The sequence below is a fragment of the Anabrus simplex genome, chromosome 5, assembly GCF_040414725.1.
Source record: "Anabrus simplex isolate iqAnaSimp1 chromosome 5, ASM4041472v1, whole genome shotgun sequence".
NCBI classification, from domain to species: domain Eukaryota; kingdom Metazoa; phylum Arthropoda; class Insecta; order Orthoptera; family Tettigoniidae; genus Anabrus; species Anabrus simplex.
Genome location: NC_090269.1, coordinates 274,146,539 through 274,164,476, shown reverse-complemented (window position 1 = coordinate 274,164,476; position 17,938 = coordinate 274,146,539). Strand labels below are relative to the sequence as shown.

Here is a 17,938-nt window from a genome sequence, read left to right as displayed (position 1 = left end):
TTATTTTATCCCACCTATTCAGTACATGAAGAGTGATTTTAATTAAGAATTAAATCTTATGAAGAAAATTATAGGGACATGTTTCACTCTTTATTTAAGGGCATCTTCAGCCTCAATCTCAAACCTGAAAGATAATAAATCAGGATCCTGATTGTTCTTAATTGTAGTTTTTTTAAAGATAAATTACATATGATAAAAGTGAGGATGTTGTAGGTAGCCTAAACAGTTCAAACTTTGGAATAATGACGAAGAAAAATGTTACTGATTACTCCAAGTGGAGTTTAAATACATTTTAAAGCTAGTGATGAGACATTTCTGCCGCTGTCTCAAATTACGCTATAGGGGCGAGGGAAATGTTTGATAGTAAGTAGCCACAACTATAAAGTTCTATGAGAACACATTTAATTCTACTAAAAGGCGTCCTGTGAAGTTTGAGGGCATAAGAAATCAAATTAGAGCTTAAACAGTTTGATCTTTAGAATAATGATGAAGAAAAGTATTTCTGATCATTCCAAGTGGGGTTTGTAATAAAATTTAAAGTTGTTAGTTTGTTGTTAATCTCGTGTGAAGAGAGAAGTCTGCAGTCTTCTTAAAGCACGTACGAGTGAGGAAGAGTGCTCGATGGTAAGGCAACTGTAGTTTCTTATACAGAGTAAACTGTTTAGGCTCCAAACATATTTCTAACGCCCTCGATCAATACAGGGCGCTGTTTAACAAGATTCAACGCAGCAATTTGTGTTCTTATAGAACTAGTAATATGCAACTTGTTACCACATTTTTAGGCAAGGACATTCAAAAAGGTATATAAATTACGACTGTTTGTAAGACTTTATTATAAGAATATCTTAACTACTGTCATCCCTCTCGCTGCTCATCTTTTGACGCATATACCTACATCATCCTCACTTTTATCATTTGTAATTTATCTTAAAAAAACAATTTAAGAACAATTAGGATCCTGATTTATCTTTCAGGTTTGAGATTAAGGCTGAAGATGCCCTTAAATAAAGGGCAAAACATGTCCCTATAATTTTCTTCATAAGATTTAATTCTTAATTAAAATCACTCTTTATGTATTGAATAGGTGGAATAAAATAAACATTAATATTTGACTTTAGCGCTATAGAGCCGAGGACTATCATTAACTGTTTGTTTTCTGTGGTCGTGTAGTGAGGTGACGGTAATGCGTGGAGGAAGTTGGTTCTGTTTAGGTCAGGGAATATTCCATGGCTCTCTAATGTTCATATTTGGGCGTAGAAAGTGGATTTTGGGTTACTTCTGTGGACTTCATGGGATATGTTTGGTCTTGGCATGGTAGGGGTACTTGACAGGGGAGGGTGGGGTTTTAGTCTGGGGTGCCGGTGTCCTGGTGCCAGCTCCTGGATTATTTGGTGCTTGGCTGGAGGGGGGAAGGGTGCGTTTGAAGCACTTGAACTGTCAAACACATGTGCGGACAGGGCCTTCGATTGTCGTACTCAGTAAGGACCAGTTGTGTCAGATATAAGACACAAACAGGAGACCGCACTGAACACTAGGCAGTGCTCTTTTTGTGTTGTGGTATCTCCAGCGCTGTGATTGGTTGGCTGCCGGAGTATTGATTTTTGCTGGTGCCTGGCCATGCTGCTGTCTGGTGGCAGGTGTGGTAGCTTGGCATGGTGAGGCAAGCTGGGAGCTCGTGACTGCTCGTGGGTCATATGGGCGCTCCTAATGGCAGGATGTGGTACTTGGGGAGTTCTTCTGGTTAGGGACTTTGAGTAATTGATTTTGCAATGCGCATTGGAAATGAGTGTTAACATACTCCTATTTCCTTGTCAATGATTATTCGCATGTTGGCAGGCAAAATTGTATTTTATAAGATGGTTAAAATTCTTGCTATCAACTAATGATCGAAACTTTAAATTTTATTTGTGTTACAAGTTGTTATGAAGAAAAAACATGTTGGAAAATGAAGGATTGTAAGAATACTGAGATAAGCTGAGAGGTGTGTTGACTGTGAAGTCTAGATGTTATTTATTATTTAGGATCGTTTCAACCTCCTATGGGTTACGATTACACAACTTCCTTGACTGTTGATGTTCTTTCTTTTTACACCAATACTCCTTCATTCTTCATTCATGTTATTGTTTTTACGTTCCACTAACTACATTTTTACGGTTTTTGGAGACTAGATGTTATTTAAGCATGGTGTTACGAGTCTTCAGATATTCATTCTACTTATGGAAAACTCTAAAATTCCCCTGTGTGAGATTTGTTGTATAGAATTTGAAGGTCTTAAACCAGAATTCCTGAGAATATTGTTTTAACTGTCAGATGTTAATCTTACCTCTTCCACTATTTTCCCATTGTAATTTAATGTGTTGTGAAATTAATAAACAAAGTATACGTATACTATTGAAAATCGAAATATTCTATTTGAGGTTGAGAGGGATGTTGATCATCCACTAGTATGTCACTGGTTGATAGAATGTTTTCACTCACAAGTAAATGAACTGCATTGTTAGATGTGTAGTAATTTTGTTGCTTGTTGATGTTGTAGTTAAATATCCTTCATCTATATATCGTCCCCCCTCTGGCAAACTACCGGTAATGAATATGCAAATTGTCAAGAAATTAGATTTGAAATCATGGTAATGCGTGTCTCAAGTGAATTTAATATTTGTCCTTGCTTGTATGTTTTATGATTTCGGTCTGTTTTCTCTTGTACCATCCAGCATGCACTTCTTATATCTGTGGTGGTCCACATTGTTCTCATGGTTCCACGATTGCCTATCCTGTATTGCTATTTGCTGCCTTGCTTAATGGTAGACAATATCTTCCATGCTTCCACAAAGCTACAAATTATGCGCTCTGCTTTCTCATTACCATCCACTGTCATTCAATGCTGCAAGACTGAGCTACCAAATGTTACTGATGGTACAATGGTAGCAGATTATCATTATTTCTCCTGAAAACTTATTATATGCATTGCGTTGATTTTATTGTTAGTGCATCTCTGATACAACCTTTGTTCTATTTTTATTACATAAAATAAATTTCATCGTAAAGTCCATATTGTCGTACGTATACTTTAAGGTTAAGTCAATATTCCACCTTTACAATACCATAAGTTTATTGTCTATTTATTTAAACAACATTATTAAATAATACGGGACATGTTATTTAAACAACATTATTAAATAATACGGGACAAGGTGGAATATTGACTTAACCTTAAAGTATACGTACGACAATACGGACTTTACAATGAAATTTATTTTATGTAATGATTATGCCAACCAGGCAAACAAAGCTAACACCTACTTGAATTATAAGATTAAGCTATCAAAAATAGGCAAGGACATTGCTTTCTTGAAGAAATGTTTACATGATAAACTCGTTCCTAATTTCTTGAAATTTAATCAAAATAAAAACAACACTTCCTATTGGCACATAAAAACCCAATTTAAGACTAATGCATAATGGATCAGGAATGAAATCAAATTCCTATATAGGAAAAAATCTTTACTCAACGCAAAATTATATGAAGCACATCTGATTGCTTCGTCTTCCCTAACCCCTTTAGAATGGGATTCTTTTCAGAAATTCGCTCATACAAAAATAGAAAATATCATCTTTAAAAAACAAGCTACTCTAGACAATAAATTCAACACACTCATACGTAATAACAATTCCAACAAAAACTTCCCTTTCCACAACAGGAACATCAACAAATCCGACTCGGGAGACTTGAAATTTCACAACCCGATTGTAAATCTTTTTGATACCCAACTTAGCGCTTCAGATATCGACATATTGGAGAAGGGCCCTAAATTTAATTGGCCTACTGTCTTTAAATTGAAAGATGCCATTGCCATTACAGCTGAAACTGAAAATGCTATACAAAAATTGCCAATTGACAATCAAACAGAAATTAGACTCAATATTCGTAAAAAACTTTCTAATTTAATTGAAAGTAACAAATCTACAGCTCCCTTATTTCCTAAAAAAGCCATTAACTCATTAAAGCAAAAAATCAACGCGAACGATCTGATAGTCACTAAAGCAGACAAAGGTAATGACACAGTTATCATGAACAAAGAGACTTATATACGAAAAACCGAAACTTACTTTTCCGATAATTCTTTTAAACTGATGAAAAAAAGATCCTACTAACAACATCCAAAAAAACTTAAAACAATTATTAAAACAAACGTCCTTCATTTTAACTGAATATGAATCTCAGAAACTTATTAATATGAATCCTAGTATTCCCACAGCTAAAGCATTGCCAAAAATCCACAAAACAGATATCCCCATAAGACCCATAGTAAACTATAGGAACAGTCCGACTTACAAAACCTCTAAATTTATCCACAACTTCTTGAAAAAATACTTCAAGTTTGAAAATCCCAGTTCTATTAAGAATTCCATAGAATTTTGTAATTTGACCAAAAACCTAGAGTTGCAACCACATCCCCCTGTGGGTGGGGGCGGTAGAATAACACCCATGGTATCCCCTGCCTGTCGTAAGAGGCGACTAAAAGGGGCCCCAGGGGCTCTGAACTTTGGAGCGTGGGTTGGCGACCACGGGGCCCTCAGCTGAGTCCTGGCATTGCTTCCACTTACTTGTGCCAGGCTCCTCACTTTCATTTATCCTATCCGACCTCCCTTGGTCAACTCTTGTTCTTTTCCGACCCCGACACTATTAGGTTTGCGAGGGCTAGGGAGTCTTTCATTTTCATGCCCTTCGTGGCCCTTGTCTTCCTTTGGCCGATATCTTCATTTTTCGAAGTGTCGGACCCCTTCCATTTTTTCCCTCTGATTAGTGTTGTATAGAGGATGGTTGCCTAGTTGTACTTCCTCTTAAAACAATAATCACCACCACCACCTTGCAACCACAACAAAAAATGTACTCCTTTGACATAATTAACATGTATTCTAATATACCGGTCAAAAAAACTTTAAAGATCATCAAGGACAACTTTCTAAAGCACAGAAAATTAAGCTTACAAGAAATAGAAGAATTCTTAAATATTTTAGAATTTGTAACCTCCAATAATTATTTTACCTTTAATGGTGAAATTTACAAGCAGGACAGTCTTCCTATGGGCTCCCCAGCTTCAGGAATAATGGCAGAAATTTATTTAGACCATTTGGAAAATTCTAAAATTCACAATAAAATTAAAGGTATTGTATTCTGGACACGCTATGTCGATGATATATTTGCCATAATAGATCATAACATCTCCAACGGTGACATCATTCTCGAGCAGTTAAATGAAATTGATCCATGGATCAAATATACTTCCGAAGTTGAAGTTAATAATTCTTTAAACTTCTTAGATATCGCTATCAACAACAGCTCCAATAAATTCTCTTACACTATTTTCAGGAAATCCACCCAAACTGTTAATACCATTCGGCAAGATTCGATACATCCGGAATCTCAAAAAAGAGCAACCTTTTATAGTTTGATCCACAGAGCCTACCATATCCCCTTATCTGATGCAAATCGTAAAAAAGAACTCGACTCCATTCGCTTAATAGCAAATAAAAACGGTTTTAGTAAGCATTTCATTGACAGGATAGTCAACAAAATTGTCAACAGACCCAGTTCAACCCTTCTTAGAGAAACAAAAAGAAAAACAGACAACTGTGCCTCTTTCACCTATACCAATAACAAGATTTACAAAATCACCAACGTTTTTAAAAAGGATAAGGTCAACATTGCCTTTAAAACAATTAACAATAATATTAATCTCTTTTACAACCACCATAAAATCAATAACACTATGAACAAATACAATAAATCAGGTGTATATAAGTTAAATTGCACTCAATGTTCCGCAAGCTACATTGGGCAAACCGGAAGAGGCTTTTTTATCAGATATAAAGAACATGTCAACACCGCCAAGCATAAAAGATACTCCGCCATGAGCACTCATATGACAGATTCGAATCATTTCTTCACTTCCATAGAACAGGACCTAAAAATTCTTTGTTTTCATAATAAAGACAGTTTACTCAACGTTTTAGAAAACTTTTATATTAACATAGATCAAAAACGCAACCCCAATCATAATTTAAATGAGTTTTCAGAAACTATGAACGTATTTTTGAGGCATTACTCAACAGTTCCTATTTCGACAAACATTCAAACAAACTTCCATATGATCGCTCCCCGTCTATTGATTCCAACCTTCCCCTAATTTCGCCTCACACTGGCTCCCATCACACATGTCCTCCTTCATAATTCATCCTCAGTCAGTAAAAAAAAAAAAAAAAAAAAAAAAAAAAAAAAAAAAAAAAAAAAAAAAAAAAAAAAACCCGCCTAATTACTCTTTGAGAAGCGAGAACGCAAGTAATCAGATGTGCCACAATCTTCCTTTTTTAAACCAGCTTACTTAATTTCAATTTTTACATTAATCTTTACTCTCATTCTAAAACAATCCACTGTATTTTTACGTATGTCATACGATCTGATATTCCACCTAGTTTTAATAAGAAATGTCAACTTTGCACCAATATGACGTTTTTTACATCTTCTCTCTGGATTCCCTACACATGCTCGTTGATCGTCTTTTTTCTGCTACAAATAACATTATGCACTTCATTATCAGCTTTTGCCGACACACCTGATTGCTGCATATCAACGGCACTCTCAAGAAGAATTTTAACAACAAACTTTACTATATCGTCTCATGTGTATGATTTTAAGTTTTTTCGTCAACAGGTTTTGAATGTTTGTACTTGGAACAATTTGAAACATCCTCGCTATTTTGATTGACGTGTTCGACAACCAATTTATTTTATTGTGTTGTTCTGTCCTTGTCCTTTTTTAAGCTTTTTCTTGAATATCGTACGGCTGATGATGACTACAAGTTCGACGAAACATGTCCCGTATCATTTTATTTAATAATGTTGTTTAAATAACTAGACAATAAACTTATGGTATTGTAAAGATGGAATATTGACTTAACCTTTGTTCTATTTGTTGCATTCTTCCAATTTCTCCCTTATTGTTAGTTGTTTTTATACAGTTGTATTTATTCTATACTCATTCAGTAGTCAATCCAATTTTAGGATTATAATTTATCCTGTTCTTTGCACAGGTACTCAATTTAATTCTGGCCTATTTTATGGCATTTCTTACACTGGCTATATTTACGGATGTAACAAACATCTGCATTAGTGGCAATTTCCAAGACATCCAACTGAAGGGAGTTAGACCAGCTGCTAGTTCTGCTGTCCATTTGCAGAAAGAAAAACTGATTAGTCATAGTGTCAGATAATTGAAGGAAAGATTTCTGGTTCGTGGAACCGTAGAGAAATGTACAACCTTATCTGATACCTTTGCATGGCCAACTGGAAATGATCTGGAACATTATGTTGATGTCGTCTCAATGTTGGCGGAACATTTCAGGGAGCAGCTTTCAGAATGTGAAAAAGGTGGGAACTGCTTATAATGCATACTAAATGAGTAGTATCAGTTCAGAGTTCTTGGAAGAGGAAGAAAAACATTGTTCGAACTGTTGGAGTTGGCAAGCAGTGACAGATTTCCTATTCTGGGACACCTGTCTATGTGTGTGTTCTTTCAGTTTGTACAGCATTGTCTGAGTGAGGATGTAGTCAGCTGAACCTTATACAAGATAGATTCAAATTGTCATTAGAAACAAACATTTTGTGTGATTTGATGATTCGTAATATGTAGGTACCTGCAGTAAATGAATTTGATTCTACAAGGGCTTTTTTTCTAGTGCTTTTTTAGTAGCAAGACCACAGGTACATCCATGGTCTCCAACGACCATGCAAGAATATAGGTCATTATTCTGTAAGATTGTAAGTCTATGCTCAGTATATTCTGAAGGTTGTAAAAAAAAACTGGCATTAGCGTTTACAGCTAATAGTCCTACCGTAGCTCTTTAATTTAATACTTCTGGACAGTTTAAATGTTAATGAAATGGTGTATGGCTTTTAGTGCCGGGAGTGTCCGAGGACAAGTTTGGCTCGCTAGGTGCAGGTCTTTTTTTTTTTTTACTCCCATAGGCGATCTGCATGTTGTGATGAGGATGAAATGATGATGAAGACAACACACACACACCCAGCCCCCGTGTCAGCGAAATTAACCACTGATGGTTAAAATTCCCGACCCTGCCGGGAATCGAACCCGGGATTCCTATGACCACAGGCCAGCATGCTAACCATTTAGCCATGGAGCCGGACTTTAAATGTTAAGAAAAAGTAATATTGAGGTCAAAACTAAGTAGCGTAACTCAATTATTTATAGGTATCGGGTTGGTGGGATTCTTGCTGGCTCCGCAGTTCAGAGAAAATTTTCTGCACCTCTGGCTTAGCTGATCGCTTTCCACCCTGATGGTCAAACTGAATCCAAGCAAATTCTTGGAAAGAATTTTCATCAGAAAAATTAAGTGGCATCAGAAGGGTCATTTGCCCTTAAACTCTTGACTGAAACCCAGAAATTACTGAGATAAATTGAGGAGTAGGTTATAAAAATTGTAATCTCTCTGAATTTTTTCTGCCCTCCCTGTGAATGGGGGGCTGTAGAATATATCCACAGTACCTGATGCCTGTTGTAAGAAGAAGAGAAAGAACATACAAAAGCTATGCTGTTTGCCAATGGCTACTTGATAAAGTAGTACTAAAGACCATTCAAACATAAGACAGAAAATCAGTCATCCACAATAAATTACGTGGGCTCTGTAAATACATAAAACAGAGTTGTGGATAGTATTGGGGCACATTTCATGAAACATTAGACAACCTGCAAGCCACATGAAAAATCAGCATATTTCATAGGAACCCTAAGGCCAAGAAGACCAAGGTCCCAAGTCTGTATCAGGATCTCAGAAAAAGAGCTACAGACTCTGCAGTAACATTATGGGGCATAAATGCTGCTGACCCCCACCCCCACTGAAAGATGTGTGAAAAATTATGGCTCAAGTGGATAGAGTACACTAATGAAAAAATGGTGACATTTTTCAAGTTTCTATCATATTGCTCCAATTTTTCTCAATCACTAGGCAAGTGTACAACACGATTACATTTCTGATGGAACATTATGTTACTTCATCTTTTGTCATAAACGAGTTCCAAATTTTTATGCTAGCCTTCATATTTGGCCCATCGCTTTTCTGTCTGGTATGTCATGGCTCACACAACCAGGTGTAAAACGTTAATGCATACTGTGCCAGGCACAGTTTTAAAACATGATACACAGGATACTTCAGGGCATGCCTGTAACTACATGAAATGTACAAAAAATACTATATCGCAAAGCATCGACATTCTCAATGAAAAAATTCAAAACCCTTAGGCTATATGTCGTCGTGCAAAGATAAAGTCATTGATATTTACTGAATTATATTTTATTATAAAAATAGTGTGCCTGGTGGCCATGATTGATTATTAAGGTATAAAGTCTATATGGTTTCACACCATGGTTAGCTGGTTCAAGTGCTGCTGGTGGAAAAAATTTTCACCATCAGAATGTTGGCCATTAGAGTAGGAGAGGTGGTGGTATACAATTTCATATCACTAGATTGCGTGCCAGAAGCCTGGACTTAATTCCAAACCTCACTGCAGTGTTCATGTGTCACCTGTTGCACGGAAAGATCCTTGCGCTATGTACAAGTCTTCTTAACAAAGTTATGCATACATGCCAACTCTCCTGATTTACTGGGAGACTCCTGATCTTTTACATAACTTCCTTACTTTCTGATCAGTTAGTTCTTTCTCCCGATTTTAAGTCAGTGACTGCAGAATTTGGAGTATGTTTTGAAACTCCTGCTGTTTTAGGGTGGTCCTTCAAAGGTTCATGGTCCTTTTCGTATTGGTTACTGTGAATGTGGAAAGTCCTTCGCTTTCTGGCCATTATGAGCTGCTAAAGATGAGTTTCTTAGCTGGAGTATGGTTGAAGTCCTGTTCTCACTGTCGGCTTTAAAATGAACAGCAAATATCGTGGTGCTCAATCTGTTCTTCTTTTTCACCCTTGTGTTGCATCATCTTTTTGTTTGCCGTGGTCGTGATTGTGTTGTTCAGAAGGTTGACCATTGTGGCTTGAATAAATTCAACTGTGATAATTTATAAATGCAGTTTTGTTTAGAGAAGGTGTCTTGAAGTGTTCATCCACGTGACAGAGCTAGAGAAAGTGATATTTTTTGTGTAGGAGCTTAATTTACCTTGAAAATCCACAGCCTGTTTCCAGTCATTCGACCAGGTCGGGAATGGAATAAATGAAGCCCCATCTAGCGGTGAGGATAGGAACTGTGCCGGCTGCCGAAGCCTGTCGCACTCCTGTGGAACAATGATAAATGACTGATAGATGAAATGTTAATGGAGAGTGTTGCTGGAATGAAATATGACGGGGTAAACCGGAGTACCCGGATGAAAACCTGTCCTGCCTTCGCTTCGTCCAGCACAAATCTCACGTGGAGTGACCGGGATTTGAACCACGGTATCCAGCAGTGAGAGGCCGGCGTGTTGCCGCCTGAGCCATGGAGGCTGTTTAATTTACCTGATTGGTTATAACTAAATATTGTGACATGATGTGCTCTTTCAAGGTTTTATGTTTGATTACAGCAAAGCAATAATTCCGATTTTCTGAAAAAATCGGAACCGTTCTCATGTATTAGTGAGTCAAGGGAATTTTCATGTTTTGTATTTTGGACTGTTTGCTGGTGTGATTTTTTTTTTTTTTTTTTTTTTTTTTTTTCCATTGCGTGACAGGAAAGAGGTATTTTGAGACTCTTCCAATTTTTTGTTTTCAAAAGTTGGCAGATATGGTTATGCAGCAGTTTAAGTCTTTGCCACTTGATGTCATGAAAACTTTGTACAGTTCAAAAAAATCAGCGAAAGTTAATGGCTTTTTTCTCAAAATACAGTTTTCTTAATAGCAACACTCAATAATGATTGATATTAATTATAATTAATATCTTCTGAAGTATTGCACCTGGAAGCATTAACTTTTTGTATAATGTTCTGTATCTTATGCAAATTTTATAACCACAAAAATCTGAAAAATGAAAACATTTGACTTTGGGTCCCTTTCTGCAAAATGGGTCACATATGGACGTCGGATGAGGACTTTAAGCTCTGAGCAAACCCCATGGTGCTATTCAACAGGAGTAGGCTATATGTTTTCATAATAAAATTATTTATAAAATTTATAAGAATTTATTTTTGGTGATCCACCTGTTCAATACAAATTTAAGACTGTCCACTTAAAATCAAATGGGTGTGTACAGTCATATTAAAACTAGAACATGTTTCAACCATGTTGGGGTCATCTTCAGCTAGTCATTGTGGGAAAAATGTCTTAAAATTCAAGAATAAAATATTTTGGGCACAAAAACATGATAAAAATAATTTTATATTATTAACACATTAAAAAGTTTTTAATAACATGCTGTGTTTTGCAGTTTACCTGATCTTGTCTTAAATACTGTTAGAAGGTTTTTAAAGAAAAACATAAAGATGAGCTATACAGACATCATCAAGACATTGTTACTTGTATAAGAAAAAGGCGCGTGGTCTTCTATGGGCACCTAACCTGTATGAATCCCTATAGACTCACCAACAGGATCTTTGCTGTAACAGCCAGAGGGAAGACATACAGGAACAAGTGGATCTCTTCGGTCAAGTCTGATCTGGAACAACTGGGGATCCCACATGAGTCAATACATTACTGCCCACAGTTTCGGCAAGCCATCCAGTGGGGGAATTTTTCCGTCAGTTACTAGTAGGAAGAACACAGAGACCAGCAGACTTATGTGGACGGAGGAAAGAAAACTTGCTCACAGCCAAAAAGTGGAGTAGTGGAAGAGGAGACAACAGAAGGCCCAAGTGATGAGAAGATATATGAGCCCTGTGGTCCTTACTAGGCCCAAACAATAAAGAAGAAGAAATTTTATTCTCCTTGTAATGTATTTATATTACATCTATTGTGAATGCATAGCACCAATCATTTCTCAAAACGGTTGCTGTTTGCCTTTACACAGGTGGCAAGTCTCATAGGCCAGTCATCTATGGCAGCACGCACGATCTCCAAAGGGAAATCTGCCACTGCCTTCAGCCTTCAGCAGGGAGCGCTTCAGGCTGTCAATACTAGGTGTCTCTTCTTTCAGACCATCTCCTCAAGTTCAGACCACATGTCTATAATCCAGGTTTACAGAAATGGAGTTCAGTGGTGCCAGTAAAGCTTGCACCCCACCAAACCATTACTGAAGCAGGATGATGGCCTCGCTGGATCATAGGAGCTCCTGCACAGGCTTCATGAGATAATGAGGCATACACCTTGTCACTTCTTCCTTGTCGTTTGGACCGACTGAGGTTGGGGTTGGACAAAGGCTAATCAGCTGGAGATATGAAGTCTGAAACATTGGCTTAAAGACATTCCCGGGTGGTCTTGACTTCATGTGCTGGTGCTCAATCTTGCTGGAAACTCCATTCTTTATTTTTAATGTGTGTGTGTTGCTTAAGGGCTTTACTACTGGCTCTAACACTGCCTCTTTGTAGACTTTCGCTGAAGTTTACACCCTTTGCTCACAGAAATGGAGCTCATTAATGTCACAATACCGCACATCCCACCAAACCATTACTGAAGGAGCATGATGGCCTCTCTGAATCATCGGAGTTCCTGCATGGGCTTCACAAGATGAGGCATACACCTTGTCACTCTGGACATTAAAAGATTCTTCAACAGTGAAAATGTTTTCATCTATAAAAAGAATTCTCCTTATGCCCATCTTGAGTGTACCTATGCAGGAGGCCATTTGATTGTAGCTTCCTCTGGATCTTCAGCTGGGCTGTGAGAAAGTGTCCTCTGTTTCACCCAAGGTCACTACGTAACGTGCAAGACATGGCTTTTTCGAGACATTTAGCTCACGAGCCATGATTGATTATCTCCTTAGTGCATTTCTGCTAATACGAGCTGGCACTGCTTTCACGGGTGCTGGAGTCCTGACGGAGCGTGGTTTTCCTCGTCTGGCCCGGTCATCAAGAGTCCCAGTCCCGAGGAATTGCTAGATAATGCGGTACACAAATGTTCTACCAAGCTTCAATATTTTTAATGTCTTGAAAATATCACATGCAGATTTTTCTACCTTGTGAAGCACTATTACAGCCACACGGTTCCCATACTCCCCTCACTTCATCATAAACACTTTGGAAAAACAACCTCTCGCTTCTATGCCTAAACTCTCAATGCCAAGGGTGGCTCATGGCAGGGAAAGGAAACTATCGCAGTAAAAAACTGTAGTTCAGAAATATTTAAAATAGTTATATTTGAATCAGCCTTGTCTATACACTTATTAATGAAAGAAAATCATTTATTCAACCAAACATGTTTCAGGAATTCAACCGTTCCCTTCATCACTTTACATTACTGACCTTCATGCCCATGCCTGTGGCAAATGGGAAGCTGTTCTTGTTGCAGTTGTTTGGCCTGGCACAAGTAATATTTACTGATGAAGGGAATGGTTGAATTCCTGAAACATGTGTGGTTGAATAAATAATTTTCTTTCATTAATAAGTGTATTGACAAGGCTGATTCAAATATAACTATTTTAAATATTTTTGTACTGCATTCAAACTAGTCAATACGGATCATATAATCATTTTAACCTATCATGGTTAAGTTTATCAGCAACAAAAAAACTGTTGTACAATACAGCTCAAAAGTTTGTAACAGTATTTATGACAAGACTAGGTAGAACGTTCTTATATGAATAGGTGAGTGGGAGATTTTATTATGACTCTTGTTGAGTAATGTTGATCTAATGCAGGTTGTAAAAACAAACAATGCTGGCAGAAAATTTCTCCAAATTTTTTGTGGTGGACCTTGCTTTCTAATTATATTAGCATGAATATGAAATGCTGAATATGTTAGGTGTTTGTATTATTGATATTGTATCTCTTCTTTAAGTTGAGAGAATCTAGACAAAGAAAAAGGAAGAAAAGAAATGAGAAATTGAATAGTATGCGACAAAAAAGTTGGGAGAATGAATTTGGCTATGTGCCGGCACCAGGTTTCACTCCTCTCCTTTCCTACTCTCGTATATCACATTATTCATCTCATCTCATTAAATTCTCTGATGAGGTTGACGCTGGAAGGGTATCTGGTCATAAAATCTTGCTACGAAGATTCATCTCAGTTCATACCCAACCCCTTCCCCTTAGAGAAACTGGTTGTACTTACATACATACATACATACATACATACATACATACATACATACATACATACATACATACATACATACATACCTTTCATTATAAAAATATTCTGTGATGTTTGAGTTCATCTATATTCTTTATCAAATGGGCAAGGCTACTCAGAATTGTCCAATCAAACTGCTGTGTTGTCATGTTATCACCAATGTATTGTGTTCCAAGGGAAAATTTCACTGCTGTAAATATTACTTGTGGCAGGCCAAACAACTGCAACCTGAACAGCTTCCCATTTACCACAGGCATGGGCATGAAGGGCATGGTCAGTAATGTAAAGTGATTCTGCTGTATCTGTACTTGTTTTAGAAGATTGTATAATATTTATTTTGTAATATGACTAGTAATGATTTCTGTGTTGTAACTTATTCCTTAATTTGCAGGTAACTGTATTTGAAAATAGTGCCTAAATGATTAATATGACGGACTACATGCATCGTGATCGATTGAGAGAGTTATGGATGCAAATAGATCAGTTGCATCTCAGCTACTTACAAGCTGACGAAAGTCCCAATAAAATAGATCAGCGCTTAAAACTTGAAAGTAAGTGAATATTACCACACTATTTATTTATTTATTTATTTATTTATTTATTTATTTATTTATTTATTTATTTATTTATTTATTTATTTATTTATTTAGTTAGTTAGTTAGTTAGTTAGTTCCAAATACTCAAAGTATGTCTTTCACTAGTATTGCTGGTATCCTGACTTAAGTATGCTTTAGACTTGTATCTTAAAAAAAATGTAATCCTGTTTTACTGTACCTTGAACATTTTAGTTAAAATATGTGCTATTTTAGTAATCTAGTCTGAATCTTTTGATAGTTCAATAACCTGAGGGTTTTATCCTTGTTCATATTTGAAAATGTTTAAGAGTTTTCAGTAGTATATTGTCATATTTGAACAATATAATGGAGTGTCTGCACTGACTGCAGGCTTTGGTATTTCCTATCACCACACTTGGTTCTGAGTTGTGGACTATAAATGCTACAGTTTGTATGAGAATCAAGGCTTTTGAGATGACATGCTACTAAAGAATGGTACGAATATCATTGGTGGAAAGAACAACAAATGACTTCAACCTGAAGGAGCTAGCACTTGTCCCCATTACATGCCTACTTCCAAACATCCAAAGGACAATACTGACATTTTTCAGCCATGTTATCCTGCGAGATGCCAGTGAGTAGCATCTTATCCAGGGTAAATCTGATGGGGGATGGAGGATGTGCCCCGAACCAGATATGTCACTTAAAAGAACTACATACAGCAGGAGACAGTGATGCAAGGCAAAGTACTGTTCATAGAATTGCTTGAAGGGTCACGTTCTGAATTAAACCATGACAAAGAAGAACAATTCAATATTTTAAAAATATAATTTCAGTATAATTATATACCATGTGGTCATCAACCCCTTGTGATCTAGTTTTATGCATCCCACTGCTTTTACTACATTTCTTAAATACATCGGTCCGTCTCCCTAAATTGGGGTAATATAACGAAATGTTTGGTTACAGTCTAGAAGACAACAGGAATCATGAACACCACTATTAGTTCATTATGGACATCTCAAATGAACCCTTAAAACAAGCACAGATACGAAGAACATGTACCCTACAACAGGAGGTTCACACACAGACCAGGAGGAAGTATTGCATAGGCTGGGAACTACACGCTGCATGTCCTGTCTCTGAGTAGTTCACATGGCAAGGGCTGGTGGGAGATGTAATAGTGGACAGTGCTTGAAGGTTTGAATCCCATGCAAGTGTATGGGTATATATATTACCGCCAGTTGAATGGGATGTGGTAAGGTTGTATATTTGATAGCCTCCACAGACCGATTTGTTTATTTGGCCATGTAAAGGACTGTATGGCATAGGGTGTTGAGCTGGGTTGGATAAAGAATGAGGTGATGGTCTGTGGCTAGGACACAGGTAACCGGTTAGCTACATTGTACATGTTCCAAGCTTATAGACCACAGGGAGGGCAATGTGTGCCCCATTGGAACGGTAACAACATGTGATGGCAGGTAGGTATGTAGCTGCAAACTTCCCTCCTTCAAGGCATGTCACAACACAAAGCTTATTCACTGCTTTATGATGCATTCCAGCAACGAGTATGTGGATATGTTACTCCTGTATGGAGAAGCTGGACAGAATGCATACTAGGCACAACTACTTTATCAAGAACGTTATCCAGATAGACGAGCATACGTGACATTTCGGAGTGTGCAAAGATGTCTGCGGTCTACTGCGTCCCTGGGAATGACATGGCTTATTTGAGATCATCCCAACCCCCCTACCGGGCGAGTTGGCCGTGCGCGTAGAGGCGCGCGGCTGTGAGCTTGCATCCGGGAGATAGTAGGTTTGAATCCCACTATCGGCAGCCCTGAAAATGGTTTTCCGTGGTTTCCCATTTTCACACCAGGCAAATGCTGGGGCTGTACCTTAATTAAGGCCACGGCCACTTCCAACTCCTAGGCCTTTCCTATCCCATCGTCGCCATAAGACCTATCTGTGTCGGTGCGACGTAAAGCCCATAGCAAAGTGAGATCATCCTGTGATGACATCTGCTTACAATGAAGAGGTTGTGTTGGACAGTATTTGGCATAATCCTAACACTAGCACACAGGCCATTGCTCAAGAGACGAATGTCAGTTGGGTGTCTGTTATGTGGATATTGCATACCCAGTGGTTTCACCCATACCATCTGCACTTACACCAGGAGGTCCATGGTCATGATTTTGAAGCCCAGGTGGCATTCTGTTAGTGGACCCTGTATCATGTGGACACTGACCCTGCCTTTTTACGACCGTCTTATTTATGGACAAAGCGCAGTTCCACAACAACTAAACTGTTAATCGCCATAACATGCATTACTGGAGTGTGGATACTCCTCATTGGGTGTGACAGGCAGCTTTTCAGGTACAGTTGGGAGTGAACTATGGTATGACATCATGAGTGATCGTCACCTCATTAGTCCCCATTTATTTGAGGGACCTCTGATGGGAGAACACTATCTACGTTTTAGCGTGCAGCTGTGAGCTCGCATCCGGGAGATAGTAGGTTCGAACCCTACTCTCGGCAGCCTTGAAGATGGTTTTCCGTGGTTTCCCATTTTCACACCAGGCAAATTCCTAGGCCTTTCCTGTCCCATCGTCGCCATAAGACCTATGTGTGTTGGTGTGACGTAAAGCAACTAGCAAAAAAAAAAAAAAAAAAAAAAAAAACTATATGCGTTTTCTTCAAGATGAACTACCTTCTTGGAACATGTGCCATTCCTCAATCACTGCAGGATGTGGTTTCAATATGACGGAGCTCCACCGCTTGTGGCAGTGGTTATCTGGAACCATCTCCATGCGACATGTCCTAATAAATGGATAGGAAAGGGAGGACCAGGCCCACCAGATTGCCCAGTCTTACGCCCTTGGATTCTTTTCTGTAGGGCTATGTAAAACAACTGGTGTAGACGTAGGAGCTGGCCAGTCCTGGTCAGCTTGGACTGCTCATCACCGAGGCATGCTGATCTGTCACGCTGTAGATGTTTCAATGTGCCAGATGGTCCTTACAACATTGTGCACAGGTCTGTATCGACCACAGAGGTCAGCGGTTTAAGCAGGTACTGCGTTCGGCAACATCAGTAACTGAAATCCTGTCACATGTTTCCTAGCCTCTTCCAACCCAGTTCCATACCATAGGCACCAAAACAACAGCCCTT

General features: G+C 38.1%; 1 protein-coding gene across 3 annotated transcripts in view; it reads left to right on the top strand.

The window, feature by feature from the left end:
• tamo (PUB and ZnF_RBZ domain-containing protein tamozhennic) overlaps nucleotides 1-17,938 on the top strand; it is a 126,668-nt gene that overhangs the window by 19,094 nt on the left and 89,636 nt on the right. For all 3 annotated transcript variants that reach the window (XM_067148507.2, XM_068227915.1, XM_067148509.2), the window contains one exon: nucleotides 14,607-14,766. In XM_067148507.2, coding sequence (XP_067004608.2) covers nucleotides 14,634-14,766 — 133 coding nt within the window. In that variant the 5' untranslated portion in view covers nucleotides 14,607-14,633. The remainder of the gene's footprint in view (nucleotides 1-14,606; nucleotides 14,767-17,938) is intronic.